General features: G+C 35.3%; 1 protein-coding gene across 1 annotated transcript in view; it reads right to left on the reverse strand.

The window, feature by feature from the left end:
* Nucleotides 1–3042: 3042 nt before the first annotated feature.
* The window catches only part of RP2 (RP2 activator of ARL3 GTPase), a 39200-nt gene continuing 18276 nt past the window's right edge, over nt 3043–23966 (reverse strand). The window contains exons 3-5 of the mRNA XM_059050602.2: nt 21915–22029; nt 4549–4634; nt 3043–3169 (exon numbers count right to left, since the gene is read on the reverse strand). Of these exons, the coding sequence (XP_058906585.1) occupies nt 3086–3169; nt 4549–4634; nt 21915–22029 (285 nt within the window). The 3' untranslated portion in view covers nt 3043–3085. The remainder of the gene's footprint in view (nt 3170–4548; nt 4635–21914; nt 22030–23966) is intronic.

Raw genomic sequence — 23966 nt, forward strand, 5'->3', positions numbered from 1 at the left:
AGCAAGAATTATCCAATAAGTAGGAAGTAATTTTTGCTACTATCTTGCACAGTTCTGTTTTTTCCCCCAAATGCTCTAAATATACATGTAGAAGCTTTATACATAGAAATAATGATAATAAATGTTATTTTTAAAACAAACCAATCTGCAGTTTCTCTGATTTATGGGCTGGGAGAGGGAGAAATTGGGTACGAAGGCTGATAAATTTGGTAGCAATTCAAAACTAAGGTCCATTTGTATAAACCTGAAAGTATATCACAAACAATTCACTATTTTCTTAAATATGGAAGAAAAAGATGCCTAATCTTAGTAAGTATTCAATCATAACAAAACATATCTTTTAACAAAGGGAGCATGATATTGGAAATTCCTTAGATTAAAATAGGTTTTCTACTTCCTTTGCATTTCTCCAGAGTGCTTTGTACACACAACATGGCATACAGTTCATTTCTCATTAACATAAGACAGATTAGACCATTGTATTTTACTTTTATCATTAAAAAACTTGTGTCATGATCATATTTTGGTACACATATGAGTAAATATATGTTATAGAAGTGCTCTTCAAAAATTAGTGTTAATTCATTTTCATTTTAACAATATTTATTTCATTTTATTTCATTTATAAAATATCACATTTTATAAACACTAGATAAAGTACATACAAAAGCTAGATATAAATATACAGAAGCAACAACAGCAGTACTATTAACACAAGAGAAATAAGCTAATATAATGTCTAAACATGTATAACTTAATAAAATTACTAAGTTTTCATTGCTAATACTTTTTCATGAATTCAAAAGCTATTCAGAAATGAAATGTAGAATACTCTAATTACAATCAAGGTTTAGAATGATAGAAATAACAACTGTAGCACTACTTATTTTTAAAAAATCTTTTCAAACATTCAGAAGCAAAGAACTGTCCTGAAAGACAAATTAAACTTGGGTAAAAGCTCTTATCTAACTGAAGAGTATAAAATTTTAGGCTTTGGTTAATAGATACTAAATTTAGTGGAAATTTTTAAATTAACATTTCCCTTATATGTAATATTCCTGAGTTTTTTGCTAAAATACCATAGGTAAAATAAAGAACTCAATTTACGGCATTGTATAACATTGTATTATATTTTTGAAAAAGTATTGTGATTTTTTAATGAATAAGGGGATTTCATAATGTAATTATGATCAGAAAGAATATGTTTAATTTAGTTTACCTATGAGAAAAATTAATGTCCTCTGACTACTACTTGGCAAAGCTCATTTGTAAATGATGATAAAAATTATATTAAACCCATCACCGATTTTTATTTGCATCTTATGAATTCATTTTGATTTAAAGGATAGGTTATATAGAATAGAATGCTCTTGTAGAAAGATTGAAATGATACAATGCTAATACAAGGTGAGGTACAGGGTAGGTGGTCAATATTACTTATTAATTTAAAGTGAAAAGTCTTTTAATGTATTATTTCTGAACATCGATACATAATTCAATGCAATAGTTGTAAATGCATCTGAAAATATCCACAAAAATATTTTCAGTTTAAACACTAAAATACATTGTTAGTAACAATCATAAGAGGAATTTTTACAAGTGATTATTTTCAGCCTTAATTTTATCAAAACATAGTTAAATTTAAGGTTCCTTTAAAAAATAGACCTATGAAAGCTAACTTCTGATTAGCTGCTCTGTGTGGTGTAGATGGCAGGTTCAGTCCCTTCTCACAAGATCAACCTATCAAGATCTTCTGATTACCTTACGTGACAACAAACCCCTTAAAACAGAGTTTCCCCTGGGCACTGAATCAATTTGCCTAAGGACTGGTCCAAGAATGTGGATTTTTAAACAAGTAGCTGTCCCCTGCCTCCTGGTAAATTATGATGGTCAGGTTGAGCTGGGAAATAATGCTTTAAAGCAACCAAAATAAGTTTATCATACTTGAACACTGATTGATAGAAGTGGCATATCTAATGAAAATCAAATTTATCTAGCTTTTTAATAATCTGCATAGTTTATCACTATGCTTAAGTATTTCTTACCTAAATGTTGCAAGGCTTTGTTTTAATTCTAATAGCTCATAGGGCTGATAAAACAGTGATCACCTTTTTGAACTGCTGGTGATTGGGCTTCTATAGTTTCAGTGTTGCATATACCTTTTCTTACCAGGAAGCAGAAGAGTCATCTAGCAGTTGTATTCAAAAACTAAACAATGTGGAATTTATTCAAATAATCATACTACTCACAAAGTAGTCCTTAAACAGCTATACCAACATCAGTTAGTAGAGTTACTTGCAAAACTGGTTATCAAATACCTATTAATTTAAAAAACTTAATTTACAAAGTATTATGTCAACTCTGTATACAAAATTTCATTTGCCATATTATGCAACTAGGAAGCAAATATTTAACTGGGTGTATATACATTAAAAAATGCGCATAGGTTCATTCTAACTGATCTGCTAGTAACGAATCCTTCTAAATTAAAAAAGAAAATAAGCAATGGAATATATTCTCAAATATCATGGAGTACTGAGGAAAGTGTAAATTAGAGATTTGAAAGAACGTTTAATTAGGACTAAAATCATGAACTGTTAGCCACTTCTATTTTCTAATAACAGTATCATATGCAGAGAAACAAAACCTACAAGCTCACTGAATTGGGTTAAATAATTTTTAAGCTGATTAAAACTACTTAATTTAAAATGAACTCTTTTTGAACCTCAAGTAAATGATGCAGTATTCAACAATTTATTTTAAAAATCACCTTAACAATTTTAGCATCAGTAAAAAAAACATTGCTAAGGGCTTCCCTGGTGGCGCAGTGGTTGAGAGTCTGCCTGCCAATGCAGGGGATGTGGGTTTGTGCCCCGGTCTGGGAAGATCCCACATGCCGTGGAGCGGCTAGACCCGTGAGCCATGGCCGCTGAGCGTGCGTGTCCGGAGCCTGTGCTCCGCAATTGGAGAGGCCACAACAGTGAGAGGCCCGCATACCAAAAAACAAACAAACAAACAAAAAAAACATTGCTAATACACAAATTGAAAAGGGCTTAAAATCAAGTCCTTTATTCCACCTTGCACTTCATATTCCCATCTGTATATCAGCAAAGTTGTAGAAGCTGTCTACATCTCCAGATGCCGCATCCTTGCTTTCTGATACAAACATCTATGTTAAACATAAAAGAGACAAAAAATACATGCTAGTAATCCCCAAATTCCAAAGCCCACGTACTTCACAGAACAGTCAAAGGCTTGCTATTTAAAAGAAATTAAAGTACATCATTTATAATATTTGTGGATTTTCTGTAGAATTCATGCAATATAGTTTCAAAAGCTATGATGTAATTGAGCTCTTTTAAAAGCACTTATGATATAATTAAGATCTTTGCTTTCATAATTCTTAAGTTGTATTTTATTACACTTGGAATTTCCATTTTTAAAATATGTAACAGTCAATATTATGAAAGCTACGAATAAAGAGGTTTATTTAAAGAACTCTTAATTTCTTCTATTTTCTAAATAAGAATCTCAATAGGCCAAGAAGGAAAACTTGAGATTATCTTTTTCAAAGCTGCTAAAGATATATTACTAATTTTAAATTAACTATTTTCCAAACATCAACAAAGCAGTACTCAATAGAACCCTTCAAAAACAGCTTTTATAAATATCAGCCAGAAATTAGAGGAGACCTGGGTTCTATTTAGCTTTATCATAAACTAGCTGTATGATGCTGACAATTTAATAAACCTCTCTGGGCTCAGTTTCCACATGTGTAAAATGAGAAAGTTGGATTAGATAATCTTTAACTCATTCAGATCTAAAAACCCCAAATCATATAACCATTTTCTCTCTGTTTCCTTTTCTATTCAATCTGATTTGCCCTCTCCCTTAGTACTGTTGTGATGATAAAAATGAGACAAAAGACAAAGTACTTTAAATTATGCAAATTCAAGGACCATAAGCCAAATCAGACTACAAAATCAAAAATTTCCTCTCAGATATTTATCCAAAAAAACCCAGTTATATATACTCATTTAGTCCTCTTATAATGTTTGGTTTTTAAGCTATATTAAGTTGTTTAAGTTTGAAATTTTCAGATACAGAAACCTCATCAACCATATCTAGAAAATACCTACATGTAGTGATTTCTAGATATAGCTCAAGTTCAGGTTTTGATCAAGTATTACTGAAGCAAATGAAAATGAAGAGTGGGCAATAGGATTGTCCATCTAAAGTATACAATCTTAGAGTTATAACATTTTCAACATATCACTACTTTTAAAAAAGGAAGAACTTGAAGAGACATTTGGTGAGACATTTTACTTTAGAAACATGTATTATTGAAGGTTTTTAATAAGTAGATACTTACTTTGTAAATGTTTAAGCTATTAAAATTTTAGTTTGGCAAGGAAAAACCAAAGTTTAGCTCCCAATTATTTACCATAAATTCTAAAAATCATGATGTGCGGAAAATACTATTTAATTGTAAGGAAAAGGAAAGGAAAGGAAAGGTTTGAATGAAATATAGTCAATAAAATCTTGTACCTTGGTCCCACTGAATATCTCATTGACAATAAGTTGACATCCTTCTACAGCACCATCTCCACTGAACTCCAAGGCAATAACAGGACCTATAAGCAAACCCAAGAAGTGTTGTCTTAACATGAATATAAATCTATTCTCAAATTAATCTTTTTATTCTTCCCTGAAGAATCTTCAGCCTCTTCTTTGGGGGTAAGAGAAAAAGAAAGAAGGGAATAGACAGATGGGATACATCACTTCAGCTACTTCCTACTCTAATCATAAAACAAATTAACATATAGTCTCATCACATGACAAGTAGCTTCAGTGCCATTAGAGGACTAGTGTCACATTTTGAAGTGTTGTAAATAGTCTGGCTTTTCTAGTTTTCATACTTCTACAAAAACCATAAAAAGTACAAAAAAATAGTTGATAAAATGACAAATAAGATCAGAAGCTATTCAAATCATTTTTCTAGGCAGCCAGTCTTGCTTCCAACTCTCCTACTTACCAGCCAAGTTCTGGGCCACCAATAATGAAGTTAAGCCAAGTAGGAACTGAGGCCAGGCACCAAAAGTAGTGACCATCTGAAAGATTTTTCTTGAATGTGCCATAATACTATATTCTAGAACCAATGACCAAGTTTATATTGTTTTAATTCTCCAAATAGAATATTTGTGCCTCCTTTCCCATACTTAATTTGATTACTTTTAAACCACCTGTACTTTAAATTCTGGTACAAAGATTCATGATTCAGTTTGGCTTGGATTTAAATATAGCATTGGAACTACTGGTGTCAAACTGTTGGCAAACATGGCTGTAAGTGAGGCAAACAAAACAAGCCTTTCAATTCAATTAAAAATTTTTCCACTCTCACTATATTCCTAATAGATTTGCTTTTTAGCTCCTTCAGTAACAGAGAAGTCCTGACCTCCAGGAAATTACAAATTTCTTAAAAAAGATATAAATCTAGAACACTGCAGCCTGTGGAACAAAAACCACATTCACAGAAAGACAAGATGAAAAGGCAGAGGGCTATGTATCAGATGAAGGAACAAGATAAAACCCCAGAGAAACAACTAAATGAAGTGGAGGTAGGCAACCTTCCAGGAAAAGAATTCAGAATAATGGTAATAAAGATGATACAGGACCCCGGAAAAAGAAGGGAGCCAAAGATTGAGAAGATGCAAGAAATGTTTAAGACCTAGAAGAATTAAAGAACAAACAAACAGAGATGAACAATACAATAACTGAAAAGAAAACTACACTAGAAGGAATCAATAGCAGAATAACTGAGGCAGAAGAACGGATAAGTGACCTGGAAGACAGAATGGTGGAATTCACTGCCGCAGAACAGAATAAAGAAAAAAGAATGTAAAGAAATGAAGACAGCCTAAGAGACCTCGGGGACAACATTAAATGCAACAACATTTGCATTATAGGGGTCCCAGAAGGAGAAGAGAGAGAGAGAAAGGACCCGAGAAAATCTTTGAAGAGATTATAGTCGAAAACTTCCCTAACATGGGAAAGAAAGTAGCCACCCAAGTCCAGGAAGCACAGAGAGTCCAAGGCAGGATAAACTCAAGGAGAAACACGCCGAGACACATAGTAATCAAATTGGCAAAAATTAAAGACAAAGAAAAATTATTGAAAGCAGCAAGGGAAAAATGACAAATAACATATAAGGGAACTCCCATAAGGTTAACAGCTGATTTCTCAGCAGAAACTCTACAAGCCAGAAGGGAGTGGCATGATATACTTAAAGTGATGAAAGGGAAGAACGTACAACCAAGATTACTCTACCCAGCAAGGATCTCATTCAGATTCGATGGAGAAATCAAAAGCTTTACAAATAAGCAAAAGCTAAGAGAATTCAGCACCACCAAACCCACTCTACAACAAATGCTAAAGGAACTTCTCTAAGTGGAAAATACAAGAGAAGAAAAGGACCTACAAAAACAAACCCAAAACAATTAAGAAAATGGTCACTGGAACATACATATCGATAATTACCTTAAACGTGAATGGATTAAATGCTCCCACCAAAAGACACAGGCTTGCTGAATGGATACAAAAACAAGACCCATATATATGCTGTCTACAAGAGATGTACTTCAGACCTAAGGACAAATAGAGACTGAAAGTGAGGGGATGGAAAAAGATATTCCATGCAAGTGGAAATCAAAAGAAAGCTGGAGTAGCAATACTCATATCAGATAAAATAGACTTTAAAACAAAGAATGTTACAAGAGACAAGGAAGGACACTACATAATGATCAAGGGATTAATCCAAGAAGAAGATATAACAATTATAAATATACATGCACCCAACATGGGAGCATCTCAATACCTAAGGCAACTGCTAACCGCTGTAAAAGAGGAAATCAACAGTAACACAATAATAGTGGGGGACTTTAACACCTCACTTACACCAATGGACAGACCATCCAAAATGAAAACAAATAAGGAAAAAAAAGCTTTAAGTGACACAATAGACCAGATAGATTTAATTGATATTTATAGGACATTCCATCCAAAAACAGCAGATGACACTTTCTTCTCAGGTGCGCATGGAACATTCTCCAGGATAGATCACATCTTGCATCACAAATCAAGCCTCAGTAAATTTAAGAAAAGTGAAATCATATCAAGCATCTTTTCTGTCCACAACACTATGAGATTAGAAATGAATTACAGGGAAAAAAAGTTAAAAACACAAACACATGGAGGCTAAACAATACATTACTAAATAACCAAGAAATCACTGAAGAAATAAAAGAGGAAATCAAAAAATACCTAGAGGGGCTTCCCTGGTGGCGCAGTGGTTGAGAGTCCGCCTGCCTATGCAGGGGACATGGGTTTGTGCCCTGGTCCGGGAAGATGCCAAATGCCGCGGAGCAGCTACACCCATGAGCCATGGCAGCTGAGCCGGCGCGTCCAGAGCCTGTGCTCTGCAACAGGAGAGGCCACAACAGCGAGAGGCCCGCATACGGCAAAAAAAGAAAAAAAAAAACCTAGAAACAAATGGCAACGAAAACACGACGATACAAAATCTATGGGATGCAGCAAAAGCAGTTCTAAGATGGAAGTTTATAGCAATACAAGCCTACCTCAAGAAACAAGAAAAATCTCAAATAAACAATATAACCTTACACCTAAAAGAACTAGAGAAAGAAGAACAAACAAAACCCAAAGTTAGTAGAAGGAAACAAATCATAAAGATCAGAGCAGAAATAAATGAAATAGAAACAAAGAAAATAATAGCAAAGATCAATAAAAGTAAAACCTTGTTCTTTGAGAAGATAAACAAAACTGATAAACCATTAGCCAGACTAATGAAGAAAAACAGGGAGAGGACTCAAATCAATAAAATTACAAATGAAAAACGGGAAGTTACAACAGACACCGCAGAAATACAAAGCATCCTAAGAGACTACTACAAGCAACTCTATGCCAATAAAATGGACAACCCGGAAGAAGTGGACACATTCTTAGAAAGGTATAACCTTCTGAGACTGAACCAGGAAGAAACAGAAAATATAAACAGACCAATCACAAGTAATGAAATTGAAACTGGGATTAAAAATATTCCAACAAACAAAAGTCCACGACCACACACCTTCACAGGTGAATTCTATCAAACATTTAGAGAAGAGCTAACACCCATCCTTCTCAAACTCTTCCAAATTATAGCAGAGGAAGGAACACTCCCAAACTCATTCTATGAGGCCACCATCACCCTGATACCAAAACCAGACAAAGATACAACAAAAGAAGAAAATTACAGACCAATATCACTGATGAATATAGATGCAAAAATTCTCAACAAAATACTAGCAAACAGAATCCAACAACACATTAAAAGGATCACAAACCATGATCAAGTGGGATTTATCCCAGGGATGCAAGGATTCTTCAATATACACAATATATGTAATATATGCCAATCAATCAATGTGATACACCATATTAACAAACTGAAGAATAAAAACCATATGATCTTCTCAATAGATGCAGAAAAAGCTTTTGACAAAATTCAACACCCATTTATGATAAAAACTCTCCAGAAAGAGAGCATAGAGGGAACCTACCTCAACATAATAAAGGCCATATATGACAAACCCACAGCAAACATCACTGTCAATGGCGAAAAACTGAAAGCATTTCCTCTAATATCAGGAACAACACAAGGATGTCCACTCTCAGCACTATTATTCAACATAGTTTTGGAAGTCCTAGCCACGGCAATCAGAGAAGGAAACGAAATAAAAGGAATACAAATTGGAAAAGAAGAAGTAAAGCTGTCACTGTTTGTAGATGACCTGATACTATACATAGAGAATCCTAAAGGTGCCACCAGAAAACTACTAGAGCTAATCAATGAATTTGGTAAAGTAGCAGGATACAAAATTAATGCACAGAAATATCTGGCATTCCTATACACTAATGATGAAAAATCTGAAAGAGAAATTAAGGAAAAACTCCCATTTACCACTGCAACAAAAAGAATAAAATACCCAGGAATAAACCTACCGAGGGAGACAAAAGACCTGTATGCAGAAAACTATAAGACACTGAAGAAAGAAATTAAAGATGATACCAACAGATGGAGAGATATACCATGTTCTTGGATTGGAAGAATCAATATTGTGAAAATGACTATACTACCCAAAGCAATCTACAGATTCAATGCAATTCCTATCAAATTACCAATGGCATTTTTTTCAGAACTAGAACAAAAAATCTTAAAATTTGTATGGAGAGACAAAAGACCCTGAACAGACAAAGCAGTGTTGTGGGAAAAAAACAGAGCTGGAGGAATCAGACTCCCTGACTTCAGACTATACTACAAAGCTACAGTAATCAAGACAATATGGTACTGGCACAAAAACAGAAACATAGATCAATGGAACAAGATAGAAAGCCCAGAGATAAAGCCACACACCTATGGTCAACTAATCTATGACAAAGGAGGCAAGGAAATACAATGGAGAAAAGACAGTCTCTTCAGTAAGTGGTGCTGGGAAAACTGGACAGCTACATGTAGAGGAATGAAATTAGAACAGTCCCTAGCACCATGCACAAAAATGAACTCAAAATGGATTAGAGACCTAAATATAAGACTGGACACTATAAAACTCTTAGAGGAAAACATAGGAAGAACACTCTTTGACATAAATCACAGCAAGATCTTTTCTGATCTACCTCCTAGAGCAATGGAAATAAAAGCAAAAATAAACAAATGGGACCTAATGAAACTTCAAAGCTTTTGCACAGAAAAGGAAACCATAAACAAGACGAAAAGACAACCCTCATAATGGGAGAAAATATTTGCAAACGAATCAACGGACAAAGGATTAATCTCCAAAATATATAAACAGCTCATGCAGTTCAATATCAAAAAAACAAACAACCCAATCCAAAAATGGGCAGAAGACCTGTATAGACATTTCTCCAAAGAAGACATACAGATGGCCAAGAAGCACATGAAAAGCTGCTCAACATCATTAATTATTAGAGAAATTCAAATCAAAAGTACAATGAGGTATCACCTCACACCAGGTAGAATGGGCATCATCAGAAAATCTACAAACAACAAATGCTGGAGAGGGTGTGGAGAAAAGGGAGCCCTCTTGCACTGTTTGGGAATGTAAGTTGATACAGTCACTATGGAGAACAGTATGGAGGTTCCATAAAAAACTAAAAATAGAATTACCATATGATCCAGCAATCCCACTACTGGGCATATACCCAGAGAAAACCATAATTCAAAAAGACACATGCACCCCAATCTTCACTGCAGCACTATTTACAATAGCCCGGTCATGGAAGCAACCTAAATGTCCATTGAGAGATGAATGTTTAAAGAAGATGTGGTACGTATATACAATGGAATATTACTCAGCCATAAAAAGGAACAAAATTGAGTCATTTGTTGAGATGTGGATGGATCTAGAGACTGTCATACAGAGTGAAGTAAATCAGAAAGAGAAAAACAAATATCGTATATTAACGCATATATGTGGAACCTAGAAAAATTGTACAGATGAACCAGTTTGCAGGGCAGAAATTGAGACACAGATGTGGAGAAGAAATGTATGTATGGACACAAAGGTGGGAAAGCAGCGGGGGGTGGTGGGGGTGGTGGTGTGATGAATTGGGCAATTGGGATTGACATGTATACACTGATCTGTATAAAATTGATGACTAATAAGAACCTGCTGTATAAAAAAATAAATAAAATAAAATTCAAAAATTCAGAAAAAGACATAAATCTATTAAACAATATGGAACAAGAGAGAAAAATGAAGTATTAAGGAATGAAATACTAAGGTGAATGCAGTCATGTGCCACAGAACAAGGCACAAGAAGGAGAGAAATGGCTTGTGATTTAATACAGACAACAAATATAGAAAAGGCAGGATATATCACAGTTGACTGTACAATTAGATACAGAGAATGAGTTAAAGTATGAGTTTTGTAGTATCACAGTATATAGGTCAAGATGGGCACTGAGTAAAGAAAAGAAGGTAACTGGGGAATATTTTCTCAGAAAAATGGATGATTCTATGTCTGGGGCAAGAAATGGGTAAGATCAACCTCGAATATCATGTTGAGCCAAAAAGCAATGAGGCTATCAAAGGCCAATAGGGTTTTATCAAAAGGATACAGGAGCCAGCTTGAAGAGGCTCCTAATGACCAAAGATGAGACATGGTGAGATCAGAAGGAATAATGCCTGCAATTTATCGAAACATACTGAATATATAAAGTCATGAGCTCATAATGATATTCAGAAGAGACACAAACAAAATTCACTGGACACCACTATAGGTTGCTAGGGCACTGACTTTTTACTCTGAAAATTGATGCTTAATTATTTCTCCTTTATTTACTCTGCTTTTCTGATATGAAGCATATTTCAAGTTAGCCAAACAGCTCAGTGTACGAGGAGGAGTTCTGTTAACATCCATTAATAAATGCAGAGGTAATGACACAATTAGAAAATGATCATTTTGAAACTCCTAATAAAATAACTGGATCAGGCAACAATCATCAATGGCTTTAGCATCCCATAGGGAAGACTGACAGGAAACTCTACAATAAAAAGACTGTCACCACCTGAGCCTAACAATATTGGCATAACTAGAAGTACAGCAATCAAATATTATGTGCCTTCTCATTATAGGAAATAGTACCACCTGTGAAATATTCCCCCCAAAAAACTAAACCTGAGTGTAAACAAGGCTTTGATTTAACTTCTAATCCAAAAGAACTACAGAGGAACAAATTAAACAAACCCATGCATACTACAGGACAACTGACCACATTTCTTTTACAAGACGAAGGCACGAAACAAACGGGAGGGGGAACACCTGTTTCTGGTTAAGAGCGATATAAGATACAAAACAACCACATACAGTGAGTGAGTGCACCAGTTTTAGATCTGGATCAAATTAACTGTAAAAATACATAAAGAATGTTTTTAGACAATTAGGGAAATTTGAACATGGACTAGTTAGTTGATGATATTAAGACATTGTTAATCATGTTAGACGTGATAATACACCCCACTTAAGAAAACATTCGTGTAGCTGTCAAATTGTTATGGTATAAATCTTATGGTATATAAAATATATGTTAATAAAACTGTTATTAGAAAGCATTCGGTGTTTTTGGTTTTTTTGTGGTACGCGGGCCTCTCACTGTTGTGGCCTCTCCCGTTGCGGAGCACAGGCTCCGGATGCACAGGCTCAGCGGCCATGGCTCACAGGCCTAACCGCTCCGCGGCATATGGGATCCTCCCGGATCGGGGCACGAACCCGTGTCCCCTGCATTGGCAGGCAGACTCTCAACCACTGCGCCACCAGGGAAGCCCCAAAAGCATTCATTTTTAATTTCACTTTGTTTAAGACACATACTGAAATATTTAGCGATGAAATGACAAGACATATCAAAATTTGATTAAATTTGATTTTAGCAAAAAGAAGAATATATAGATTATTTTTTAAAGTATGGCAAAAGGTTGATAAAACTGGGGGATGGGTACACATGGGGTCATTGGAAGCTACTTCTGAGTAGAAACAGTACATTTGGAAATTTGCAAGAAAAAGAGTTTAAAAAGCATTTCAAACCAAATAAATATTGAACTAAAAAGAAAAATTTGATAATGTAGGGATTCCAGTTTTGCAGAGAGTAGAAAGTTTGAATTAAGGTAGAATGGAATATGCTTTTATTCAGGATCACTAAAAGAAATACAGTAGATATATCTTTTAAAGTCAGACATTTATTACTGAAAGTTCCTGTATTCTACAAAGACAATATAATCTAGAATTCAGAAATACAATTTTGGTAGAATTACCCAAGTATGTAACTTGGTTGCTATCCTTTGAATAGGATATGAAGAACTTCCGATAAGTGACTTAATTTGCCAACAAAGAAACATCAACAAAAAAGGTGGACAAGTGCATCAGTTTTGATTAACATGTGTGGACCCTAAATTTTTAAAAAAACTAAACCACCAACAATGCACTTTTTAAGCAGTTCTATTTGTCTCTCTATCTAATGATGAGGACTACAATTACTTCAAAGTGATTACTTCAAGTGACTATTTCAAACTGAATTATGAGGTCAACAAGATCACTGGTCATGTTTTTACTGTTTTAATGTGACTGTCTTATCAAATAGCTTGCAGTAGCTTTAAATCTAAATATTTGAACTGTCATGAAAAAACTGTGAGACTTCAAAGTAAACAAAAAAGATTTCTGGATATCCTATCTAATGAACTCTTCTGTGTTATTTAACATGACCTTGGAACAAGTCACTGTCACGTCTCAATTAGGTTACAGCAACAGCCTCCCAGCTGGTCTCTCTGTTTCTCCCTTAGAGTAACCAGAATGATAAAAGCTACATTTTAAAGGGACTATGGCATTCATATGCTCTAAAACCTCCAGTAATATGTCTATATTTTTCTTATTTTTAATTGTTCTAAAAATAACTGACAGTTTAAAGTAATAATGTGAACAATGCATTAGGTGTTTATAGCATATGTAATAGTAAAATATGTAACAGTGACACAAAGATGGGAAGGAAGATTTGAGAATATGATGTCATTAGGTCCTTATATACTACAGGTGATGTGGTATAATATTATTATAAGGTGGACTCAAATTATTTAAATATGTATACTGTAAAACCAAAGGTGACCATTAAATAAGATTTAGGAAAAGAGGTATAAATAATAAGTCACTAGGAGAGGTAAAATGGAATCATTAAAAAATACCCAATTAAACAGAAAAAGAGGTAACAAAAAACAAAGAACAAATGGAACAGAAAGCAGCTAGCAAGATGGTAGATATTGATCCAATGATATCAATCCCTTTCAATATGAATGGTGCAAACACACCAGTTAAAGACAGACTTCCCTGGTGGTGCAGTGGTTAAGAATCCACCTACCAATGCAGGGGGTAAGGGTTCAAGCCCTGGTTCAGGAAGATCCCACGTGCTGTGCAGCAACTAAGCCTGTGCGCCACATCTACTGAGCCTGCGCTCTAGAGCCCACATGCCACAACTACTGAGCCTGCGAGCCACAACTACTGAAGCCTGCATGCCTAGAGCCCATGCTTGGCAACAAGAGAAGCCACTGCAATGAGAAGCCCGTGCACTGCAACGAAGAGTAGCCCCTGCTCACTGCAACTAGAGAAAGCCCAGAGGCAGCAACGAAGACCCAAGGCAGCCAAAAAAAAAAAGACAGAGACTGTCAAATTGGATTGAAAAGCAAGAACCAACTATATGCTGTCTACAAAAAATTCATTTTAGAAACACAGACTTTGATAAGTTAAAAGAAAAGGGATAAAGCTTTATGATGAAACACTAACAACCAAACAAAAGCTGGGGTAGCTGTATTTCAGACAAAGCAGATTTCAGAACAAGGAAGATTATCAGAAACAAAGAGGGACATTACATAATAATAAAGGATTCTTCAAGAAGACATAATCCTAGATGTGTATGCACCTAACGACAGAGTTTCAAAATTCACAAGGCAAAATCTGATAGAGTCTGAAAAAAGAAATAGACAAATCTACAGTTACAGTTGAAGACTTTTGACACTCCTCTCTTTAATTCATAGAGCAAATAGGCAGAAAATCAGTAAGGATATAGATGACCTGAATAGCGCTATCAATCAAACCGACCTAGTGGACATTTATAGAACATTTCAGCAAACAAAAGCATATTCTTCTCACCTGCACATAGATTCACCAAGATAGACTATATTCTGTTCCAGAAAACAAGCCTTAACTTATTAAAGAAAACAGAAATCATACAATGTGTGTTTTCAGACCATAACAGCATTAATCTAGAAATCAGTAATAGAAACACATCTGGACAATCTCCCAAATGTTTGGAAATTAAATATTATACTTCTAAATTATCCATGGATCAAGTGAAAAGTCTCAAGGGAAACTACTACATCAGGGGTCAGCACACTTTTTCTGTAAAGGACCAGATGGGAAATATTTTAGGCTTAGTGAGCCATACAATGTCTGTCACAACTAATCATCTCTGCTGTTATAGTGCAATAGCAGCAAAACATAATAAATAAAAGAATGAGCGTGGCTATGCTCCGATAAAACTTCATTTAAAACACATACAGTAGGCCATACTTTGCTAAACCCTGAATTAAATGAAAATACATCATATCAAAATTGGCAGAATGCAGCTAAAGCAGCACTTAAAGGAAAATTTCTAACACAAAATAATATACAGTCAATCCTCATTATTTGTGGATTCCTTATTTGCTAATTGCTTACTTGGTAAAATTTATTTTACCAAATCGGTAAAATATTTTACTCAAAATCAATACTTGTCTTTTCATGGTCATTCATGGACACACACAAAGTGGCAAAAAATATGAGCTGCCTGACATGCATGTTTCCAGGTAAATTTGAACAAAGTGATGCTCTGCCTTCTTGTTTCAGCATTCATTCTGTAAACAAGTGGCCTTTTCACAGTCCATCTAGTGCCACATTTTTATACTTTTTGTTGGTAATATCAGTGTTTAAAATGGCCTTCAAACGTAGTGCTCAAGTACAGTCTAATGTTCCTAAGCTTAGGAAACCTGTGATGTGCCTTACAAAGAAAATGTCTGTTTAGATAAGCTTCATTCAGGCACAAGTTACAGTGCTGCTGGCTGTGCGTTCAATGTTAATGAATCAAAACCATATCTAAATGAGGTGTCTTTAAACAGAAGCACACATACAACAAGGTTATACTGATTGGTTGAAAGAAATGTTGTGACCAGAGACTTGCAGGAACCTAGCCCTGCATTTCTCCTAGGAGTAGCAATTCAGTACTCACTGATTCAGTGTTCACAGCAACTTTATAGAACAGACCTACTGTGAATAATGAGAATCACTCTATTAGAAAAGAAGAAATCAGTAACCCAAACTTAAACCTTAAGAAACTAGAGGAAGAAGAGCAAATTAAACCTAAAGCAAATGAAAGGAAGGAAATAAATATTAGAGCAGAAAACAATGAAACTGAAAAGAGAAAAACAATAGAGAAAATCAATAAAACAAAAAGCTGCTTCTTTGAAATTATCAATAAAGTGATAAACCTCTAACGAGGCTAATGGGAGAGGGAGAGGCCTCAAATCACCAACAGGAGTAATAAGAAGGACATCACTACTGATCCTACATACATTAATAATAAGGAAATACTATAAACTCTACACCTATAAATTTGATAACTCAGATGAAATGAAACAATTCCCCAAAAGACAAAAACTATCAAAATTCACCCAAGAAGACAAATATATCTTCAAGAGCTCTCTATGTAATAAGTAAATAAAATGTATGGCTAAAAATCTTTCCCCCAAGTCTTCAGGCCCAGATGGGTTTCACTGGCAAATCCTACCAGACATTTAAGGAAGAAATGATACTAATTCTCTATAATCTCTCCAAGATCACAGAAGAAGAAGGATACTTCTCAACTCATTTTATGAGGCCAGCATTATACTAATATCAAAGCCAGAGAAAGATACTACAAGAAAAGAAAACCACAAACCAATATACTTCATGGACAAAGATGTAAAAATCTACAAAAAAATAGCAAATTGAATCCAGCAATATATTAAAGGGATAAAACATCATGATCAACAGGGTACATCTCAGGAATACAAGGTTGGTTCAACATTCAAAATTAACAAAAGTCACTCACCAGATTAAATGACTCAATAATAAAAAAAAACATGATCATCTCAATAAATACAGAAAAAGCATTCAACAAAATTCAACATCATGTGTGATAAAAACTCAATAGGGACTTCCCTGGTGGTCCAGTGGTTAAGAATCCACCTTTCAATGCAAGTGATGCAGGTTCAACCCTTGGTCAGGGAACTAAGATCCCACATGCTGCGGGGCAACTGAGCCCGAGTGCCACAACTACTGAGCCTGCGTGCCACAACTAGAGAGCCTGCATGCCACAACTACTGAGCCTGCATGCTCTGGAGCCCACACGCCACAACTAGAGAGAAGCCTGTGCGCTGCAATGAAGAGCCTGTGCACCACAACAAAAAGATCCCACGTGCTGCAACTAAGAACTGACACAGCCAAAAAAACCCCAAAAAACAAACAAACAAAAACCCTCAACAAACCATGAATAGAATGAAACTCCCTCAGTCTAATAAAAGGTATGTATGAAAAATCTACAACTACCATCATTCTTAATGGTGAGACTGAACACTTTCACACTGAGATCAGAAACAGGGCAAGCATGTCCTCTTCTCGCTATTCTACATAGTATAATAGTGGAAGTCCTAGCCAACATAATAATGCAAGAAAAAGAAATAAAAGGCATGTCAAAGAGACAGAGAAACTAATCTAAAAGAGCTCCCAAAGGCTAAAACTGGAACAATTTGATAGTATTGGACTATAACCCAAAGAATAAAATACATATCTATGAGTCCCTACTGATAGACATAAATGACTGAATAAATAAATGGGAGAAGGGGCAAATCTTTCTTACAGAATTCCAAATAATGTATGTAGATACTCCCCTCTCTAGGAGGTGGAACTTAATTCCCTCTCCTTCAGTGTAGACTGGTCTTAGTGACTCAACTTCCAAAGATCGTAGAAAGAACTTCCAAAGAGTATAGAAAGGGGAAAAAAGGAACTTTACAGTGTTCAAGAAACCTGACAGATACCACCTGAACCAAGTCACTAAGGTCAACATCACCAGCATTAAGTCATGTTGCTATCATGTGCCCTATGATGTGACGTGATGTGATGTGATGAGAAGGGCACTTCACCTCTTCTCCAAAACCCATAACCCCAGTCTAACCAGAGAAAACACCAGACAAATGCAAACTGAGGGACATTCTACGAAATAACTTACCAATACTGCTCGAATATTTCAAGGTTATAAAAAACAAGGAAAGACTAAGGAACTGTCACAGATTAGAAGAGATTAAGGAGATATGATGATTAAATGCAATGTGGGATCTTGGATTGAATTCTGGAACAGAAAAAGGACATAAGTGAAAAAAACCCTGTGAAATTTGAATAAAATTTATAGTTTGAGTAAATAGTATTTTACCCATGTAAATTTCTTAGTTTCAACAAATGTATCATGCTTATGTTAACATAAGAGGAAGGTGAGTTTCAAAACTCTCTGTACTACCTTTGCAATTTTTCTGAAAATCTAAAATTATTCCAGTATAAAGAGTTTATTTTAAAACAAAAATGTCTAGTAGATTCTCATCTCACTCAAACTAGAAGCCACAGTCTCTACAGTGACCTACAAGGCCCTATATAATCTGATTCCTCCTTTACTACTTCTCAGATCTCATCTATGTTTGTTGAATAAATGAATGAATGACCCTCTAAAACAAAAGAACCCAAATCTGACTTATCATCAGAACGATCTGGGGAACTTTTAAAAATTCAGATTCCAAGGGAATATCTCAGAGATATTTGAATCAGTCTTTCTGGGGTGGGAGGTGGAAATTTAAATCTTTAACAGCACCCCAGGTGGTTCTGAGAATCAGTCAGATTTGGAAGATTCTCAAGATGAAAAACACAATGAATTCTCTCATTAGGCTGTCAAATAGCTTCATTAATTGAAAGGAAATAATTATGACTACTTTAACTGAAGAGGAAAACTTAGAGACTCTAAAGTATAAACTATTGGAAATAAAAGTGAATTTTCAAAAGAATAAGTCCATCCCCCTGCTAAGAACAGTGGTTTGCAACTGGGAGCAATTTTTTTCCCCACGGGGCATTTGGCAATGTCTGGAAACATTTTTGGTTGCCATAACTGGGGCAGTGTGCTATTGGTACCTAGTCAGTAGAGGCCAGAGATGCTGCTAAACATCCTATAATGTACAGGACAGCCCACCACAGCAAAGAATTATCTAAAATGTCAACAGTGCTGAGGCTGAAAAACTCTCCTCAGAATGACTGATGGCCACTTTTACGTAAGGACCCAATCCATCCAACACCTGCTGGAATATCTCCACAGACAGCCTGCTCATTATTCTACATCAATCAATGCACTATTGGGCAGCTTAAAATTTTCCCCCAACTTTTCTTTTGAAAAACTCCAAACATTACAGAAAAGTTGAAAGAATAACAAACATCCATTTGCTCTTCACTTATACCCATCAAATGTTAACATTTGGCCATGTTTGCTTTGCCACACACTATACACATACATAGACATGCACACACAGACATGCACAAACACACACACTTTTTTGTTTTGCTGAGCCATTTGAAAATAGCAGACATCATAACACTTCATCATGCATCTCCTATGTAACCACAGTACCACTATCATACTTAAGGATACAACAATAATTCCAAAATATCATCCTCAAACTTCCCCAGTTGTCCCCAAAATGACTTTTACAGCTTTAGAGTTCACCCCACCCTAATCCAAAATCCAATTAAGGTTCATTCCTTGCATTTAATTGTTAGGTTTCTTTTAATCCAGGACAGTCCCCCATTGTTTTTGTTTTCCAGGACATTGTCTGAAGAGTCCTAGCCAGTTATCTTGTAAACTGTCTTCTATTTTTGATTTGTTTCAGTTTCCTCATGGTGTCATTTAACATGTCTCCAGATTTCCTTTCTTTTCTATAAACCAGAAATTAAGTTTTGGCTCGATTAGATTCAGGTAAAATATTTTTGGCAAGAAGACTTCATAGATGATGATGTTTATTTCTCATTGCATCACATTAGGAGAAATACAGTGTCAGGCTTCCCTGCCATCAGTGATGCTAAGTTTGATCACTGGGTTAGTGTGATGATCATCAAATCTCTGCTCTAAAGGTACACTTCCCATTTGAATTAGAATGTATAAGTATCCTACTTTTTTATCAACTTTTACCCCAATAGTTTTAGCATCCACTGATAACCTTTGTCTGAATTAATTATTACATCGGGGGTTAGAAAATGCTGATTTCTGAAGTCTATCATTCCTTCTACGTTTATTAGCTCAGAGTATTCTGTAAAGAGCAGAAGAGCTTTCCTTATTCCCTCTCCCCCCGCCCCCCTTTTTTGGTGCTTAATACATATTTATTAACTGAATACATTAAATACTGTTGAATTTTCAAATTAGATAAAAAGCATGGGCTGATGAGTTTTATGGAGATATTTCTCAGACTATAAAAACAAATTTTAAACAGAAGATTTGTGACTACTTAGATGAGAAACTGATTATTATTGTGAGCCAATTTGGGGTCCTGGAGAAAGGGTCACTTCAACCTAATGGAAGAGTGCCTCTTTTAATAGAGGATAGGAAGCTTCTAGATCATGGGAATGTCTAGCAGTCATTCATGATATCCATGTAGACCATATTGTTAGGTAGATTCCAAGCTGACTGGGCACACTGGTCCATAGTTCAGTGCCAATTTTCTCTCCCCTCTTTTTTATTATCACTATGGATGCATGGATTTCTACTGTTGTTTAATCAATTCCCTTCATTATTGTTTTTGATGCTCAAATTGTCCCAAATTTGGCCAGTGGAAACTTCTTGAGACTCCTTCAAGCTGGCTCCTGTGACCTTTTGACATGACTTCATTAGTCTTTGACTACTTCCTATGGATATCTCTGGTTTTGAAAGCTGTTTAGATGATATTTATTTGCTGAAATTCCTATAACATCTGTCCATTGGTTTTGGCTCTACTTTTTTAGGAACAGAACATTTTATTTCTTCCATGTGGAATGTTATGTGACTTAAACACATATTATGGTATGGCTGGGTTGGAGCAATTCTGTGAAACCGCTTCACTAACATTACACAAGTATATAAATCATTAATTTAGGCCTACTCATATGCTCACTTCATCCCTAATCCTCACACTTTAGGATGTCTGTTACACACACTTATTACTTAATTCAGTTTCTGAAAGCTGCTGAGAGTTTAAAGATTTGTTTCTAAGGTTCCATCAAATTTTCCCATATCAAAATGGCTACATCAAAGGAGCTGGGTCATAATTTCCTATATATGATCTGGGATAGATTCATGCACTGGTTGGAGCCAGTCCTTGGTACTACTAGAGTAACCACTAAGGTATATGAAATACTGCATTACTACTTAAGGGCCGAATCACACCCAGCATTAGTTATTAAAGTTATCCTAACAATCCTCCAATATTTTCATGCAGGTTTTTGCAGTTTATTACGACTTATTTATACATAAAGAGCATGTAAATGCAGATGTGCCCTCTTTCTAGGGTATATCCAATCAGCATTACCTATTACCATATATATTTGCTCAGGCTGGTCAAGAAAAGCCTGATGAGCCTAGAGCAAACAATGTCCCTGCCCTAATAGATGAACGGTACTCTGTCTTCTAGAATACATAGAGGCAAATAGCAACACTTCAGGAGGGCACAGGAACTCTAGTTCCTCTGTTGGTAGACATATTTCCGGTATCTGACAACTTAATCAGATCATGTTAAATACACAGAATAGTATACTGTTTTATTTATATTTCTTATTCCTTTTCCAGTATGGTCAAAGCACACTGAAGGCAGAAAGTATCCTTATCAAGTGCTTTGTAACTCTGGGCAGGGAGAAGGAAATGGTCACTCACTACAGTACAATAATAATAATAATAATTTTAAATAATAAAATACATAATAATAAAATGTGACTTTCAGGAACGAAGGTGATAGAACAGGGAAAAAAAACCTAATGCCTAATTTCTAGGTAATTACATATGGCTTTTTGAATGATGTGAAATTTTGACATTTCTGAATAGTAATAGGAAAAGCATAAAACAAATGACAAAGAGAAGACAATGTAAGAGAAATACTAAAGGCAAGAATAAATCAAATCAGCAGGTCAATGGAAAAACCACAAAAGTATACCAATCATCCAGAAGGTACCTTTGTTCAGAAGAGGAAGGAAGTCAGGTGCTTTGTCCCGAAAAACCCTTTGAGCATCTTCAGCTTTCATTGACACCTCCTTTGTCTGAACCAGGAAAAAGCCTTTACCAACCAGCTGTGGGAAATGAAATTTCATTTACATTTTAAAATGACCTGAGACTAAAACAATATTTTCCTATTCTATAATTTTTCTGTATAAAATGCAACACAGTGCTCTGATTTTTGTTTTAGTTATAACTGTAATTAATTCAGGGTGTTTGCTATAACCAAGTTTTCACATACACAAGATTCTTTCTTCCAGATGGGTGGTTCTGATTAAGAATTAGTACTGCCACTCCAATAAAGATGTTAAAAAAAAAAGAATTAGTACTGCCTACTGTTACAATTATGGGTCAAATAAATGTAAATTAGCCCTCAAAATTTTAAACTTTATTAAAAAAATTTTGCTGACTGAAACTAACAGAAGCTTTAGTTTGGTGATACTGTCCAGTGAGAGGAGAATGGTTAAGTAAAGTATGGTATATTCACAAGATAAAATACCATAGTTTGTTAAATATAACAAATAATAAAAGGGGGAAATCTTATATAGTACTGTTAATTTTTTTTTTTTTTTTTTTTTTTGGTGGTACGCGGGCCTCTCACTGCTGTGGCCTCTCCCATTGCGGAGCGCAGGCTCCGGACGCGCAGGCTCAGCGGCCATGGCTCACGGGCCCAGCCGCTCTGCGGCATGTGGGATCTTCCCGAACCGGGGCACGAACCCGTGTCCCCTGCATCGGCAGGCGGATTCTCAACCACTGCGCCACCAGGGAAGCCCTATGGTACTGTTAATTTTAAAAAGCATGATTCAAATTTATATAGTATAGCACAATAACGCTAGAATACATTTATGGAGTACTTACTATGTGCCAGGCAGTTTTATGTGTTCTACATGTAAAACATGTTTAACCCTCTCACGAGGCAGGTATTATTATTACTCTCATTTTACAGATGAGAAACTAAAGCACAGAGTGGTTAAGAAATCTGCCCATGGTCACACAACTATTAAGGGACAGAGCTGTGACTTGAACCCAATTAAACTGATTACAGACTAAATAAATTAAAGATTATTCCTACAAAGACAATTCAAGGTACAGCACATTATGGATGATTTTTAAACTTATTTCTACTCTTCTTTATTTCTACAGTTCTCTACAATGAGTAAACATTAATTTTTAAAATAATTATGAAAGTAGTTTTTAAAAATGCAAAGCAATTCAACCAATTAAAGCCTATTGAGTCTTTAATTATAAAAGTAACAAACAGGCTCAATACAGAACATTTATTTTTTTTAACATTTTTAAACGTTAAAAAAATAAAAAACAGAAACAAAGAAATATCAACCAAAGTGCTACCACTCAAAGATGCCACTGCTATGTAGGTATACTTCCTTTTTTTTTTTTTTTTTTGGCCATGCTGCGTGGCTTGTGGGATCTTAGTCTTAGTTCCCCTAACCAGGGATGGAACCCGTGCGCCCTGCAGTGGAAGCGCCGAGTCCTAACCACTGGACCACCAGGGAAGTCCCGGTATACTTCCTTTTACCCTTCCGCTTTTCATTTTCCCCCATTACAGAAATAATACATGTTTTATGTAAAATCCATAGAGCTACAAACAAGAAAAGAAAACCCTGCTCTTAATCCACTTCCTAAAAAGAACCACAACTGTCAACATTTTAGTATATATAACTCTCCAGACTTATCTACTTTAAAAAAATCAGATACGTAATATTCTACAAATTTTCACTTACTTGGTTGTGAACATTTTCCCACTATTCTACTATAAAATCAGTTTTAATGGTTGATAGTATTTCATTCTATGGCTACGTTATTCCATACCATTTCATCAAGTTGGATTCAAACTCAAATCCTTTTCCAGAGCCCTCAATGCTGCCTCAGAAAAAGAGAAACATCCATAAAAATGTAGCAGAAAATTACATAAACATCACTGCCAGATAATGACTACAAAGTTACTTAAATTATCAGAAACAATCCCACATCTGTTTCTAATTCTCTAGAC

This window comes from Kogia breviceps, chromosome X (genome assembly GCF_026419965.1).
Source record: "Kogia breviceps isolate mKogBre1 chromosome X, mKogBre1 haplotype 1, whole genome shotgun sequence".
NCBI lineage: Eukaryota > Metazoa > Chordata > Mammalia > Artiodactyla > Physeteridae > Kogia > Kogia breviceps.